General features: G+C 37.8%; 1 protein-coding gene across 2 annotated transcripts in view; it reads left to right on the top strand.

Annotated features, from left to right (window-relative positions):
* Nucleotides 1-202: 202 nt before the first annotated feature.
* The window catches only part of LOC138809641 (ATP-dependent translocase ABCB1-like), a 54,437-nt gene continuing 37,055 nt past the window's right edge, over nt 203-17,584 (top strand). Inside the window, exons 1-9 of one of the 2 annotated variants that reach the window (XM_069996394.1) lie at nt 203-235; nt 498-563; nt 1,093-1,157; nt 4,582-4,627; nt 8,544-8,706; nt 9,273-9,324; nt 11,816-12,007; nt 12,592-12,763; nt 16,072-16,196. In XM_069996394.1, the coding sequence (XP_069852495.1) occupies nt 233-235; nt 498-563; nt 1,093-1,157; nt 4,582-4,627; nt 8,544-8,706; nt 9,273-9,324; nt 11,816-12,007; nt 12,592-12,763; nt 16,072-16,196 (884 nt within the window). In that variant the 5' untranslated portion in view covers nt 203-232. Of the gene's footprint in view, nt 236-497; nt 564-1,092; nt 1,158-4,581; nt 4,628-7,889; nt 7,958-8,543; nt 8,707-9,272; nt 9,325-11,815; nt 12,008-12,591; nt 12,764-16,071; nt 16,197-17,584 lie in introns of those variants that run through there. The other variant, XM_069996395.1, reaches the window with a different exon arrangement.

Here is a 17,584-nt window from a genome sequence, read left to right as displayed (position 1 = left end):
AACATTCTGAAAAGACTTGCAGGAAAATAAATCTCTTTGTTGAGGTGTTGTAGAGAGAGAATTTGATGACACAAGTGCCAAAGTGTGAGCTTGTTTTTACAAACTCTATTAGATGTGATGCCAGAGATCTTTAACTATGCTACACCCAGAGTGAATTGTGCATATGTACAGACACTATTTGAAGACGGATGGGCAGGAGACACACGTCTCCTGTGAATATGTGCCTTGCCTGATGGTACGCCTTTCTCTATCTGCTTTTTGCAGTGGGGCGACAGAAGACAGGGCATCCTTTCTGGTTATTCAGTCTGCTTGGCAACTTATCCATCAACTCTGTCAACTGAGGCCAGGAGCATCCCAAGGGATCAGGCTGGGCTGCTGGGCTGGACTTCCCCTGGGGGTGGATGGAGGGCTCCTCCTTTACTCTGCTGTCTGCAGGAAACTTAGCTGCATTCCAGTTCTGCATCACAAAGAAAGCTGTCCACTATTTTTAACCGCAGATCTTTCCCAGTGAACTCCAAGTCAATTCCGAAGATCTTGGCGGACAGTCCAAAGGAAAGGCCCAGGTAGGGCATGAGAAATCAGGGAGCGGGATGGGGCAGTTCCCAAGATAGAATGGTCTCCCCACTTTTCAGAGTGTGGATCTCATGGGAGAAGGAGTCCTGGGGTGATGTGAAGGGTCCCTTTTGGCCAGTCCTTAGGCGTGATCATGGAGTCACACCAGTTGTTCATAGAGCAGTCTCCACCGCATAGTTTCCGGTGCTTGCCCTATGGAGGGGATCCGGGAAGTCGTCTCCCAGACGCCAGACAGGAGGGAGGAAACTTCCCGCGGTGAGGGGAACCCCAGCAGGGCAGAGCTGAGAGGTCCTGAACTTGACCTCCAACCTCCATCTCCTTCCAAGCAGATGCTCTGAAGGCGCAGCGCCCAGGAAAGGAAGCCTGTGCTTCTCCCAGGCAGAGCGCATCGCAGACACTTAGAGCCCTGACTCACTCACTGCCTGGGCGCCGGCTGCAGATGCGTGGAGATCTCTCCCCTGTGGCTGCCTGCTGCCCTGCGGGACCAGATTTCACTCATGGCTTGTGCTTTCTCCTCAGGTCCTCATGGACTCCACAAAAGACGGCGATGGAGCAGGGAAGAACTCAGAGCTCAACAAAAAGAGGTAGGCACTGGTTTCACATGAGAGCTTTGGCAAGGTTTTCCAGCTCCAGTTCTGACATAAAAGGGGGTGGTTTCCGGGTCTCTATTAAGAAAATTTCGGCCTGCACCAAGGTTGGACAAATGGGATTGCATGAAGTTGCAGAGCTTCTGCATGGCAAAGGACATAGCTAGCAAGATCAATAGAAAGCCCACAGATTGGGTGAAGATCTTCACTAGCCATACAAAGGACAAGGGTCTCATATCTAAAATATACTTGGAACTCAAAAAATTAAATCCCCCAACAACAAATCCTCAAAGAAACAACTGCCCAATAAATAAGTGGGCTAATGACTTAAAGAGAAACTTCTCTGAAGAAGAAAGAAGGATGGCCAATAGACACATGAAGAAATGCTCAACCTCCCTAGCCATAAAAGAAATGCAAATCAAAACAACATTGAGATACCACCTCACCCCAGTTAGAATGGCAAAAATCAAGAACTCTAATAACAACAGATACTGGAGGGGATGTGGACAGAAGGGAACCTTACTGCATTGTTGGTGGGAGTGTAAACTTGTTCAACCACTTTGGAAAGTAGTATGGAGGTTCCTCAAAAGACTCCACATAGAGCTCCCCTATGACCCAGCAATCCCCCTTTTGGGCACTTACCCAAATGTTTACAAACAAGACCACACTACAGCTACCAGCACAACTATGTTTATTGCAGCATTATTTACTATAGCTAAGATCTGGAACCAACCCAGATGCCCCTCAGTAGATGAATGGATCAAGAAAATGTGGTATATATACACAATGGAATTCTATGCCTCCATCAGAAAGAATGACATTGCCCCATTTGTTAGGACATGGAAAGACTTGGAAAAAATTATATTAAGTGAAGTAAGCCAAGCCCAAAGAAACATAGGTCCCATGGTTTCCCTTATTTGCAATATCTAGTATATGTATGAGTCAAGCAGAAAAGGTCAGATAAGGTGATGTTAGGAAAATGAACCCTAAGATATATATTTTAAATGTTTTTTTCTTTTATGCATTTGTTTCTAACACATTTATAAGATAATTTCTTTGTTGCTCTGTATGTCCCTCCCCCACAGTATAACCCCTGTTTTCACTGTATTTGATGTCAGTATAATTTGTGTAGGGGAAGGGGAAAAACAAGTCGTTTAAATAAGGATACAGGTGGACCTGTTGCAACAATGAGAAGTACAAGTGGTCATGTTGAAAACGAACTTTACAACTTGGGGCGGGGAGGCTTGGGTGGGGGGGAAAGGGAGGATGGGAAGGGATAGGAAGGGTAAACAAAGGAGGAGGCTACAATGCTTGATAAGAAATGTACTCATTATCTTGCCCAGTTAATTGTAACCCTCTGTACAGTATTTTCACAATAAAAAAATAAAAATTATTTTAAAAAAGGGGGGTGGTGGTTGTTATTTTCATCCTCCAAAAAGTAAGGCAGCCACGGGAAACAGTCTCTCGCCTAGAGCAGTGTTGAGTGGGGTACAGGCTCTAAACCTTCCTCTGTCTTGAGGAAGCTCTTCTGCACTTTTCTGGTCCCCTGGGCAGGCCACAGCACACATCCTTTTCTGTTTTATTACCTTCTGCTTTTTAAACCATGTCGGATCATCCACATACCAGAGCTAGTTGTGGTTAGGGCTGTACTCTGAGGTCCAGGGCATGCTTAGGAGCAACAGCGATGTAAGCATTGCATGCTTGCAACATGTATGGTCGAAGGGCAGAACTACATTTTGGTTTTATCTTCCCCTCTTGTTTTAACTGGCACTGACACTGTATATAAAGAAATGATACTGTAAACAGAGAGAGACAGAGAGACAGAAAGGGGGGGAGATGTGTAAAGATACTGTAGATTTGAAAGTACTAGGGTTTGAACTCAGGGCCTTGGGCTTACTGGGCAGGCAATGGACCACCCGAGCTATCTAGTTCCAGATAAAATGCTCAGAGCTAAAATCCATTTATAGCTATTGCTCTCCTCTCTTCCTGGTTTTGAAGATATTGAATGACCTTTATTGAGAAGAAAGTAGAACCAAACCTGAAAGATTTGTATTTGTGCCCTTCTGCTGTCACTCAAAAGCCAGATACAAGTTGACTTTTGGTTTTTCTTTGGACATCTCTTCATCTCTTCTGGCCTCAGTAAAGATGAAAGACAAAGGTTAACTTTTGTTTTTTTACTTTTTAAGCTTAAAAATCTGTACCAAAGGAATGGAAAATAGTCTTTTCTTCACACACACACACACACACACACACACACACACACACACACACACACACACACACACACACACACACACACACACACACACACACACACACACACACACACACACACACACACACACACACACACACACACACACACACACACACCAAAAGTAAGTCTGGTTTGTTATGGTTAGTTTGCTTCCCCTTCCCAGAGGGCAGTTGCATACAGTGGCAAACACAGGTCATTGAGTTAGATTCATTTGACTCGCAGCTCAAAATAAGGATTGATCTTTTTGTGATTAAGAATGGCTTATGAACGTTCTATAGAACATCTCTTTTTGCATCCAGCTATTCTAGATTGCATTCATTTCCATAATAGTCTACTTAGGAAAGCAGCCATCCCTTTTGTCAGAATTAGATTTGCTCATAGTGTGATCTAATTACTTTGTTTCTCAGGCTATTTTGTCCAGCATCTGATTATCAATGCTGTGTCTTCACTAAAGGAAATGTTTTAGAATAAAATCTAGTTGTACAAAGATAGAAGACTGCTAGAATTACTCAGATGAAAATCAAGGACAAAGCATGCTTTTTCAGTGTGTATTTTCCAAATTTCAAGATTTTTTTTAATTGTGCAAATACCATACAGAGGGGGTTACAATCACATGAGCAAGATAATGAGTATATTTCTTATCAAGCATTGTTGCCTCCTCCTTTGTTTCCCCTTCCCATCCCTTCCCATCTCCACCCCCCCTTCAAAATCCCTCTTCCCCCACGCCAAAGTTTGTTTTTTGACATAGTGTCTTGTACATCTCATTGTTGCAATGGGTCCACCTGTATCCCTATTTAAACAATTTGTTTTTTCCCCTTCCCCTCCCCAAATTATATCTGTGTTTGTATGTGTGTAAATATGTTTGTATGTATGTGTCATCATTGAAAACAGAAATTATACAGTGTACAAGATAAAATTATTGAAAGACATCCTAATCCCCATTAATAAATGACTACATATATTGATTTATAAGACTTATGTAACCTTAATTATATTAAAACTTTATAAATGATATTACACTACCAACCTGCTTCTTCTTGAACAGTATATGCATGTTTCTTTTCCTAGTTATCATTAAATATGAGCTTTATAAATTTATTTGGTAATTTTAAATTTTTATGCAATTTAAAATGTTCTGTTTACTTTTTTTGCTGTGTATTTCAGTAAAAAGGAGAAGGAAAGAAAACCAACTGTCAGTACATTTGCAATGGTGAGTTTTGAACCCATTCACAACTCAAAACTGAGAAATTTGACCTCTCTTCCCCTGGAAAAGAAATATTTCATCTGGCATATTATTTTCTTCTAAGAATATGGCAATAGAATGAATGCAGCAATAGAATGAATTAGCTGGATTCAGTTTACTTTCAGAGAAAGGCTGATCATAACTTGCAATGTGAATCAAGCCATAACAGCCACTCTTCCTTGCCTAGATTTCATTATTCTATTCAGTTATATTGCCAGTGGTCTGTTTCCTACACAGACATTTCTTGTAGTGCTAAGTTTAGCCACTTGGCTAGAAAGAACTTTTACATTTTCCGCTGTCCTTAATTTAGACTCTGTAATCCTGGTAGGCTGAAGGCCAAAGTCCCAAGCACCTATTAAAAAATGGATTATTTATTACTAAGAATTAGCATATACTATAGTGGTTGTTTTGAAGCTTTAATTTAATCCCATTTGGAATAAAACAAGGATTTTTTTTAATGGGTATGGTAGTTATTCAGAATTCAAACTTAGATGAATTTAGGAGCTCAAAAGACTCCGGAATCAACTAAGAATTAAATCTTAGCAGTGCACACTCTTCAATCCATCATTCTATGCTAGATGGTTTTTTTTTTTTTGACGTGGAGAGGATCAGTTATAAACTGTCCTGTAAAATGGGTCTTACTAAATTGAAAATTAAAATGGCTGTAGATAGGAAAACAGCCAGATGAGTTTTACACTGAGAACTCTGCTCATCTTCCACCATCTTGTCTCTCTGGGCTATCACCCTCTTTCCATGGTTCCTTCTGTTCCTTCCCTATTCCCTCTGGACAATTTCCTTCTCAGTCATTCACAAGATGGCATGCTGTGTAACCAATTGAGGTTTCATTTGTGTTTCATTTCATCCTTTCTTGTGTGAAAGGTGATCTTATATAAAAGTTGGAATTTATTCTCAAAATTTAATTTCAGTTTATTTATATGAGAACACACCATTTCTCTTTTGAACAGTTTAGATGTATCTTTTGTTTCATTTTCACGCTAAGGAAACTGAGCACTTCATGAATGGTAAGCACACGCTCTACTAATGCTTCACTGCCAGCATTAGCATTTAGTGCTTATAATTTGTTTTTAGAATTTCTCAAAAACTAGTATATTATTAGGTGTTGATAATAATCACACATTTAGCAGGGCGCTGGTGGCTCACCCCTGTAATCCTAGCTACTCAGGAGGCTGAGATCTGAGGATCGCGGTTCAAAGCCAGCCGGGCAGAAGAGACCATGAGACTCCTATCTCCAATAAACGACCAGAAAATCGGAAGTGGCGCTGTAGCTCAAGTGGTAGAACGCTCGCCTTGAGCTGAAGAGCTGAGGGACAGCACCCAGGCCCAGAGTTCAAGTCCTACGACCCACCAAAAAAAAAAAATCATACATTTACCTTGTAATGTATGCCAAGAGTTATTTTAAATATATTATGTATATATTTATTTAATCTTTAACATGCCTTTTAGGATAGAGAATATTAATATTACAATCTTACAAAAGAAACTTTGCCAGGACACACATCAGGGCCAGGGTGGAAAGAATATATTCTAAGACTTGATGAAATTCAATATTACTTAAGTGGCTTTTTTCCCATGGTATTTCAGTATATAGTTGACATATAGAAACTGTGGAACTAAGTTGTATATAAAATCTATAAACACAAGGTCAGAATCACCAAGTTTCATAGTAAAATGCCAAAGTTATTACAAACGCCCATGAATAGGATATTCCAGCTAAAACTAAGACCCATGTGTATCAGGGGTTTTCAAGATGGCTTACTAGGACTCATGTCTTTGTGCTTACATCTCAGATTGGGGAAAGTTTCCAATTAGCAATCATTGTACTTTGGGTAAACATAATTGCCTATGATACAGATGCTTTGCAAACCAAGTCTTATTATAGAAAAAGGATTCAAAGCAAAGTCCACCATGACAAGTCACATGGAGACATATCCAGGAGAAACAAGGTGCAACCGCAGAGGCCTTTCCCAGGGGTCTCAGAGGACATAGCAGCTTTATAGTAGCATCACCTCTCTTCTTCCCTTCAACTGTTACAATGTTTCTCCTTTCTACATATTAAGAAATTCAGATTAATAGCTAAATTCTTGCCTATAGTTATAACATTACCCTACCTAATCTTTCCCTTCTTTTTTATATATTTTTAGTTTTTGAATTTTGTACGAAGGGGTTTCAGTTCATTGTGTCAGCTGGTGCATACAATGGGTCTTGATCAGTGTCACCCATTTCATCATTCTACCCCATCTCCCCCAGCTCCACCATTCCTTCAGTTTACCTAGTTGCATGTTTACATATACATCAGTAATATAACTGCAGCTGCCCACCTTTCCTTTGTCTTTGGTTTGCTCCCTCCCTTGACCTCACTCTCCTCCTCGTTTACTAATCATTTCCTAAAGCTAGTTTGGCTATTTTTCCCACTTCATGAAGTGCCAATAGCTATTCTGTTGTTTATTTCTACTGGTTAATTCAGTACTTATTTCCCTTTAATACAACTGTAGTTCTGTAAGTTCCTCATTAGGTAACTATGGGATTGTCTATGTGTGAAATGTAAAAAGTTCTAAGATCTTGCTTTCAGAAGCTGTGTCTTTTGTGTTGCCTGAGCCTTGATCTTTATTTGGTGTACATTCCTTTGCTACAAGTAAGACTTGTTACCAGCTTTTCTCTCTGATTATAAGCCTGCTACCTATAGCTACCTGTATGCCTACAACCTCCTACTTTAGGGTTTACCACTAACTCCCACAGTTGGCTTTGTCCTGTTTTTGTATTTATTTTTTGTTTTTAATTTGCTTTTCTTTCACTTCTAAACAAGGTACTTGAGTCATATTGTGAAACTACTAACTACCTCTCAGGTGAGCCCTGAGCTTGTTCTTCTTACTGTATGTTCCTTCACTTTTTGTATCTCAAGAAGTCTTTCTTTCCTTTCCGTGATTTCTAATGCAGAAATTGTGCGTATCTGTTCTGGCCATTTTCTAAAGCCATGTTCTATCTCTTTGGAAACTGTTCCTTAAAGAACATATATATCCATCTCCCTCTTTTCCTCTCCTCCTCATTATTAAAGCCTAATTATGTTAAAATTATTTTTCATTTATGCTAATTCCATTGTATACTAGATCCTTAACCCAGGAGACTTTTTTAAATGATAAAATGTTTCTACTAGTGGCTCATGTCTTGCTTATTTACCCAGGAAGCTAAGACCTGGAAAGATTGTGGTCCAAAGCCAACCTGGACAGAAAAGTCTGAGAGATTCTATCTTCAATTAACCAGCAAAATACCAGATTGGAGGTGTGTCTCAAATAGCAGAGTAAGAAAGCTCAGCCAGACTACAAATTCAAATCCAGATATCAGTACACACAGACACAGACTACAGACATAGACACAGACATAGACAGACACAGACACACAGACACAGACACAGACACACAGACACAGACACAGACACAGACACAGACACAGACACAGACACACACACACACACACACACACACACACACACACACACACACACACACACACACACACACACACACACACACTGTTCCCTTAGTGGTACCCTGAGAGATCTTTGGCATTCATGTTTTTCTGTGAGATAAAACTGACCTTTATTCTTAGATACTAAACCACAAGTACTATGTTTCTTCCGTAGTTTCAATAAAGACTTCAGTTTTACATCATCTTTAACATAAGAAGACAGAGCCCATTAGGAATAATAGGTCAGAAATTGGTCAAATACACATTTCTAATCAGATAGCAGTTGTAGCATAGCAAAGGTAGAGGACAGCTTAACAGCAGGAGTATGTAAATATTTGAAGACAGAGCAAACTGTCCACAAAACTGCTCATCCTGCCTATGTTGTTCTTTCTTTTGGTAGTTTCGCTATGCAGATTGGTTTGACAGGCTGTACATGGTGCTAGGAACTTTGGCCGCTGTGGTCCATGGAGCTGCAATGCCGCTCATGATATTGGTGTTTGGAGAAATGACAGATAGCTTTGCAAATGCTGGAAGTAGTTTACCACCAAACATTACTAATTATAGTAAGTATTATTTATGGCACTGATTTTCTTGGAAGCTTGTGAAAAACATTCCCTTGAAGTGACATTTGTGTGGTCCATATTAAATATACCCTATTTATTTAAGGATTTGAATTCAAGCTAATGTTTATAATAAGCTTAAGAAGATAATAGTCACCAACATTAGAAGGGACAATGGAAATGCTGCCAGGGATATGTCCACATAAAGAGAAGACTCTTTGAGGTCAGAACTGTTCCAGAGAGAGTCAAAAGAAGGATAGAAACATAAGTAACATCATGAATAATAAGCTAGAACCAGTTATGAGGAAAGGAGGGAGTACATACTCAAGCATTGGTATTCATGAACATGGATTTCTTCTTGCAAATATGCATCATTGGATTTAGCTGTGTGTGTTTGTATACAGCAGGAAATATTTAGGTGAATCTTCATAATACATACAATTATACTTGAGTCAATTTGACCTATTGGTATAATTAATTAATTGAAATGTATTTGATCAATTAGTATATATTTTTTAATGGGAACAAAAATGATATAACTGATATATGTTTGTTTTGACATGATCTAGGTGAAATCAACAGAAGTCAGATCTTCAACAAACTGGAGGAAGATATGACCATGTAATGAGACATTTTCCTTATTGTTGTTTATAAACCTTTTCTGTATCAATCCATTTACAGACATATTTTAACACATTATTAGATTTCAAGGAGGACACAATGTATATTTTATGTTTGTCCAGGTACAGGTGAATTATGTCTGTAATATTAGCTATCAGGAGGATGAGATCTGGGGATCATGGTTAGAAGCCAATCAAGGCAGGAAATTCCATCAGACTCTTATCTTCAATTAACCACAAAAAGCCAGAGATGGACCAATTGGTAGAGTGCTAGCCTTGAGCAAAAAACCCAGGAACAATGCCAAGGTCTGGAAGTCAATTTCCAGTATTGGCATACACACACACACACACACACACAATCTATCTATCTATCTATCTATCTATCTATCTATCTATCTATCTATCTATCTATCTATCTATCTATCTATCTATCTACCTACCTACCTACCTACCTACCTACCTACCTACCTACCTACAGAATTTGTTACATAAAATGCACTGAAGATTAACCCTAAATTAGACTTACATGTGACTGATATATACAGAGAAAGTAGAGAGTTCAATTATTTTTTAAAAAAAAATTCATCAAATTGCTGTCAATTGCTTTGTAATTAGCTTCCTGATACTTCCTGATACATAATTATAACATTAGGCAACATTAATTTTTAAAAACTTAATTCTAAACAATGAAATAAGACATCACATTACTAAGATAATCACTCAGACCTTAACTTACCTCAGGAATTTTTGTTTTGATTTACATATCATTAATGTTACTCCCCAGAATAGCTTATAGCAAATGTCCAAAGGTATGTGTTAGTGAATCAGATGATGATAATTCTACAGTATGCTATAGGCAATTACATAATCTGTTTTGGAGGAGATACTTGATTATATTTTAAAAGGTGACACTCAAATACCAAATTCATTCTGTGAAAATTTACTGTATTTGAATTTGAAAGCAAGTGTCTTTATTGTTTAAAAATGTCACATTAAAATAGAGTATTGATTTCCAAAGCATAAATTTTGCTCCTTAATGGGATTTTATTTCATCTTCTTCTTGCTACATCATAAGCACATGCATAAAAATTAATTTTAGGGCTGGAAAGTTAGTTCAGTGGTAGAGGGTTTGCCTTGCATGTATGAGGCCTTGGGTTCGATTCCTCAGCACCACATATGCAGAAAAAAAGTCGGAAGTGGCACTGTGACTCAAGTGGTAGGGTGCTAGCCTTGAGCTGAAGAGCTGAGAGATAGTGCCCAGAACCAGAGTTCAGCCCCCATGACCCGAAAAAAATTGATTTTAGAGCTATATATTAGTTAAATTATAAGATCTAGCTTAAGGAAAGATTTTTTTTTGGCTGGGCCTGGAACTTGAACTCAGGGCCTAGGCACTGCCCTTGAACCTCTCTGTGCTCAAGGCTAGAGCTAGAGCTCTACCACTTGAGCCTCAGTGCCACTTGCAGCTTTTTCTGTTTATGTGGTACTCTGGAATTGAACCCAGGGCTTCATGCATGCTAGGCAAGCACTCTACCACTAAGCCACATTCTCAGTCCCTTAAGGAATGATATTTAAAGCAAGATTCCATATGGAATGTACACTGAATTATGAGTGACAACATCAGAGATTATCTGCTTCTAAGATAGCCATTTTTATTTGCCCTACATGTTTAAAATATAATTAGAAGATAACATGTAAATGGATTTTAAAATGGAGAAATTTATATTCTGTGTCTGTTTAAATATTTGTCTTTAAACATTCATTTTTAGTGAAGCTAAAGTATCATTTATTTTTTTCAAAATATCCAAAGTGTGTTTTCAGATTGCTTATCATTTTTATTGTCAAAGAGTTAAAATAGGAAGGCCATGCGATTCACTGCACATTTTAGGGCAGCTTATGATGAGCACTTGCACAGAAGTGGATACTCTTTGTTTTCAGCTGTCACTTAACATACCATCTCTCCTAGATTAATGATCGGCCAAAAAACCATTTTGGGGTTCCACTTTCTGACAAGCCCATTACTTCTTCCATGTCCAATGTGCAGAGAATACCCCCATAGGGCTCACTAGGCAATGCTGACGTAATAAAAGCATATAAGGACTTGATGGTGAATCTCACCTGATGCTCTTATGAATTCTGCAGGTCTAGCACAATTGCTGGCATTCTCTGGGTACTTACTATGTGCCAGACACTTCTACAGGTACATCTTTCACATTATTGAGTTAATGTTCTTATATTTATTTTGCCAATTAGAAGTCTGCAAAGGTTAAGCAGCTTCCTTAACAGCTGAACATTGTGCTGAAACAAGCCACCACTAACCATTCCTCAAAATCAGTGCAGACATAGTTGATGTTGAGCATCAATTTGTTCCAATCCTTTGCACACACTAAGGATGACCCAATACCCACATGGCTGAAAAAGAAACACTGGGTGATCTTTTTGAGGGTATTGACATTGATTATGACTGGAACAGTGTCTGTGGTGTTCTTTTTTAGGTATGCCTATTATTACACTGGAATTGGTGCTGGCGTGCTTGTTGCTGCATACATTCAGGTGTCATTTTGGTGCTTGGCAGCTGGAAGACAAATTAACAGAATTAGGAAGGAGTTTTTTCATGCTATAATGAAGCAAGAGATTGGCTGGTTTGATGTTCATGACGTGGGAGAGCTTAACACCCGGCTCACAGAGTAAGTACCTAGTTTAACGTTTAACTTCAATCTGGTTCTTATTCTGCATGAAATGAAATCGATGTCATCAGAACTATTTAGAAATGTCAGTGTTACATACAGAAGTAATTAATTGCAAGTTTCAATTCCTTGTGAACAGCAACCATGTCTCACGTACCCCCCTCCCACCTCCACACACACTCATACTCTTGTAGAGGACGAGAAGATGTAAGACTAGCACTGAATGAGGAGTTGCACTTGACAAAAGCAAGAAAGACTAGGAGTGCTAGTACAGCAATGTGCAGAAAGAGCTACAATGAGATACTTTCTGGGGAAATTTCCTAGCAACTTGAAATGTCTACCTTGACTGTTTCTTGAGTACATCATGTCCATGACCTTGGGCCCTAAGTTTGCAGATTCCTGTTGTTAATGACAAAATTTCCTACTAAATACTGACAATGTGCCAAATAAAATAAACATACACACATAGAACTGAGATACACACAAATGTACCCAAGCTCCCAGTAAATGAAAGCAAAACTAGATCCAGGAGAAAAATACTGTTTGTACTTTGACATGACTCTAACATTCTCTATCTTTTTTAGTGATGTCTCTAAAATTAATGAAGGAATTGGAGAGAAAATTGGAATGTTCTTTCAGTTAATGACGACCTTTTGCAGTGGTTTTATAGTAGGATTTACACATGGTTGGAAGCTAACCCTTGTCATTCTGGCCATCAGCCCAGTTCTTGGACTATCGGCCGGTATCTGGACAAAGGTAAGTAAGGCCAATGAATCTAGACATCAAAGTCTTCCCATGACCTTATGAGAGAGGTTTTTAGTCATAGTAACACAAACTCTGAATTTGATATTTGTTCTACATCTTCTTTAAAAAAATTATCTGGATAAGCTGATCCAGTCTTAGTATTACCCAGGATTCCTGCCTATGTGATTATTTGGGGAAGAGGGAAGGAGCTCATAAATCTCATACAACTGTCATAAAAATAGGATCTGTGAATGCTTAAGATCTGTAGACAATGCAGTGAGCAATGCCATGTTCACTCAACAAGTAGAGATTCAAGACCAGTGAACAATTCATGCATCATTCATTGAATATTTTTGCATTTTAATAGGTTTGCTTATAGCTTTATTTTTACTTCATAAATTGATTTTATAGTTTGTCATATGTGTAAATGCCTGTTTGTACATACTCAAACCCATCATAACATGAACACTATGAAAATATTCTCTACTCCTAGACACATGTAAACCCATATTTTCCAATTCTCTCTTCCAGAGATGAATCAAGGACAGTAAAACTGGCCTCCCCTCCTCAAAACAACCTTCTCAGATATTTTAAAACTTATTTTCCTTTCTGTGTGGGCATGTAATTCACATTATTAAAGATTTAATCTAAATGTAAGAATTGGATGGAGAGATTTACATAGTATATAGCTTTTGTTGGGTTCCGTATAATATAGCAAAGTCATAGAAATTTATGTAGAAAAAGTTTTAAGTAATAGAAGGTCAACCAAAGTTTAACTTGACACAACATTATCACCCAAAGCAGAGTCCAGAAGTAGACTTATACATTTATGTATAACAGTTCGATAGAGGAAGACCAGATATTTCAACAATGGTACTGAAGGAACTGGACATACATGGGCCAAAAATTAAGAACAGAAACAACCAAAATTCAGCATTTGATATAAAAAGTAACTTAAAATGAGAGTCAAATTCAAATATAAAATATAAAGCTGTAAAACTTTTAGGAAAAAAAAAAAACTAGATCTCCTTAAGTAGAAGAATGGTTCAACCAACCATATAAGTGGTAGAGTGCCTAGCCTTGAGCAAAAGAGCTCAAGTGCAGCATCCAGGCCCAGAATTCAAGCCCTGGGATAAGAAAGAACAAGATAGCAAGAGGGTCGGTTGTGATGGCGCTGCTCTCCCTCACGGCTGTGGTGGTGCTCACACATATCACTGTGGAGGATAAGGGAGCTGAGAAGTACATGTGGACACATTCATGAGCGCATGTGAGTTAGCCAGGGTGACCAGTGTTGGAGTCTGCCTTGTGATATGTTCTCTAGCTTGAAGATGTAAGTGGAAGACAATGGGTGTCACACTATTGTAATGTTTTCTACAACTACAGGAGAGTCTACAATTAACTAAAATTACAAGATAAAACATAAAATTATAACAAAAACGTATGTTGAGAAATGGAAAAATTGATTAACACTGTATTAAAAGTTTCCATAGAAATCTAAAATAATGCTTCTGAATATATTGAACAATACATCAGTCCCTATATTAGATGCTTTTATAGCAATAACAGCTCCACATCTCAAGCTAATACCACTTAATCTTTGATGAGAATCACAAGGTGTAGAAAGAGGATGGGTTAGTGATAATTTTAATAGCTATTATGGGTAAATATCATCATGGAAATGCCACACCTTTCTATTCCTTCATATTAGAGTAATATTAAAAGTTTATTTTTCTTATACCTGAAAAAAAAACCTTTGAGAAGTTTTGTTGCTGTTTTTTTTTTTTTTTAAGCAGACATAGTTTCTTTAAAAAGTAGCCACTCAGATTCTACCATAGTCTCCTCATCTTAGAACTATGGAAGGTAAATTGTTAAATTTAGTATGGCCCTTGGAACATCAACAAAAATAAAATAACACTTCGAACTCCCATGTTTAAATTACTTCCTGGTAATGATTCTGTTACTGGCCGCCTCCCGTGTGGACAGCTGGGGCATCCCAAGGTTTCCATAGGAGCAGAGAAGCATTTGGAAAGCAAGTCCTGTGAGCTTCCAATACTCTGCAGACCCATTTGCTCAGGGATGGAGCTGACAATGTAATTCAGACCCAGTGCTGTGTATAAATCAGAAGATAATTGAGGGGCAGCCCTAGGAAGAAGACTTTAAGAAGTCAGGAAGGTCTGGAGAATCAGTGGGATATTGTTTAGTAAGCAAAGAGGACAGTGTCTGCCTATAGAACATCATTAATACATAGTCATTTCTCCATTATTAACTTATCCATCTTCATTGATTCTTTTATTTTCACACAAGAAAGGAAGTAATGTATGCTTAAAAATCAAAACAACTAAGATCTTTTCATACTAAGAAGGAAAAGTCATATTACTAAGAGAAGTGTTTCAAGACACATGTGAATGACATATTGAAAGACTATAATTGTTTAACTAGGATTTCATTATAAACTGGCAGTGTTCAATACTTATTAGATAGTGAGACACTTTGCTACAGGTGGTAACCACATTGATCCAGTTTCATAATAGTTCATATGTCCATGACTTGTTTCAGAGAGATTAATTTTAAGGATTATTGGTTCACACTTGGAAGCAATATGGACTCAAATTCAAATCCTGAATATTGACACTTAGCCAATTCCTTATCTGTTCATATTTCCATTAACTCATTAACTAGGAGCAATAAACCTATTTTCACCATGCAATTGAGAACTAATGAGATCTTCTGCATATAAAGTGACCAGAATGTTCTGTCTACAGAATAAATATTCAGCAACCAAGCTGAAGGATCAAAGAGCATTCAGGAAACAAAGACCTCCCTGGTGGCTGAACATATTGTTTCTTCCAGTAGCACCCGCAGAGGAAACGCTGTATTTATCCTGGCATGGGAGTCCTTCTTGAAGTCACTTGATCTCCTGAATTCTTCTTCCTCCCACCCTAAACTTCGGAACAGGAGTATTGTTAATACTACCTATCCTGGGAACACAACACGTTTTCTTCACATACTGTTGGCATTTTGTATTTGTTCATAATTGTGGTGTGGCATATATTTTCTATTCTGAAGTTTCCATATATATATATATATTTGGGAGTGATTTTATGATGTTATTGTGGGAAAGTTTGCAATTAATCTAACATCTCTATGTAAAAAGAACTTGAGGTGGCTTACTGATACGAAGATACATGCCAAAATACAGAACATCACAAGGAAAGACAGCAAAAAGACACATTTGGTCTTCGCATGCATTAATTTACTAGCTGCATCTGTGTATCTATAACTTAAAAAAATTAAATATGTTAAGTTTCATTTTGAAATAGGTGTTGTCATCATTTACTGACAAAGAGCTCTTGGCATATGCAAAAGCTGGAGCAGTAGCTGAAGAAGTCTTAGCAGCCATCAGAACTGTGATTGCCTTTGGTGGACAAAGCAAAGAACTTGAAAGGTTTGAGTCTTTTAAAAAATTATTAGAGGGGTTGGGAAGGTGGCTCAGTGGTAGAGCGCTTGCCTTGCATGCCTGAGGCCCTGGGTTCGATTCCTCAGCACCACATAAGCAAAAAAAATAAAAATAAAATAAAAATAAAAAATTATTAGAAATGTGAAGGTCTGGGTCATCTCATGTGCTCTTCAGGTTGACAGGGTTAATTATAAGAATGTTTTCTGGGCTGGGAATATGGATTAGTGGTAGAGTGCTTGCCTTGCAGGCATGAAACCCTGTGTTCGATTCTTCAGTATCACATAAACAGAAAAAGCCAGAAGTGGCATTGTGGCTCAAGTGGTAGAGTGCTATCCTTGAGCAAAAGAAGCTCAGGGACAGTGCTCAGGTCCTGAGTTCAAGTCCCAGAATTGGCAAAAAAAAAAAAAGAGAATGTTTTCCAATATAAATATGTTTCTTCCTAAAACTTCAGAATTATTAACAGTCTGAAGAAGTTGTAGTTGTGGTGGTACTTGGTTTATATTTGCTAATTCAAAGGGTTTTTAGAAATTTCCAGATATACATGGGCATAAAGATGACTTACTAACAACATATTTTCTCTCTGATGATTTTTGTCTTATCAAGCTAAATATTGATTCTTTAAGATTAATAATTATTTTGCATGAGACTAATTTTATTCTGTAATTTATTTGCTTTCATGTCCAGGCTCTTACTTGCTTGTGATACACTCCACGATTTGCAAGATAAAAATATAACCAAGAGTAACTTCTAAGTCTGTTTTATTGTGTGTTTTTAGTATTATTTTTGTGACTCTTGCCTTTATTGAGCTTCTAGTAACATGGTGCCTTGTTGAATTTTCCAATATTCATTGGATCCTTTGATTCCCTAGCAGCAACAAACTTCTTTAAAATTTAGTAATCTGAAATAATATTTTAATATGAATGTAGAGAGAAAGATAAAAAGAAAAGCCTAAATGGCAGTGGTTCTTTGGGTGGGGAGAGTGGTAAACCATACCAAAAAAAGGAATTTTTTTCAGTAAGAATAATGTCTATGTGTATGGAAGCTGCAAAGTTTTATAAGAGTTGAAGTAGGCTGGTTTTCTCTGGTACTGTGCTTATATGAATTAACACTGTAGAATAATTTTTCACAGTAGAGTGTATATATATTTGGAGTACTCTTTTATTCACTTGATAGAGTTCTCCCCAGAAAGAACTCTGTGATAGTTAAGTGTCATAGTTCAGAGGAAAGTAATATCTATGCTCTATTTTCACTTTTGACTGACAAACAAAATGGAAAGCATTGCTTAAACAAACAGCCCTTCAAATAAATTCTACCTCCTCACAGAGCTTATATTCTAAGGTACAAACAACTATAATTCACCAGTAGGAGTAACTACA

Source organism: Dipodomys merriami, unplaced genomic scaffold, assembly GCF_024711535.1.
Source record: "Dipodomys merriami isolate MVZ:Mamm:240054 unplaced genomic scaffold, mDipMer1.0.p SCAF_5, whole genome shotgun sequence".
Classification (NCBI taxonomy): domain Eukaryota; kingdom Metazoa; phylum Chordata; class Mammalia; order Rodentia; family Heteromyidae; genus Dipodomys; species Dipodomys merriami.
This window is presented reverse-complemented; position numbering and strand designations above follow the sequence as displayed.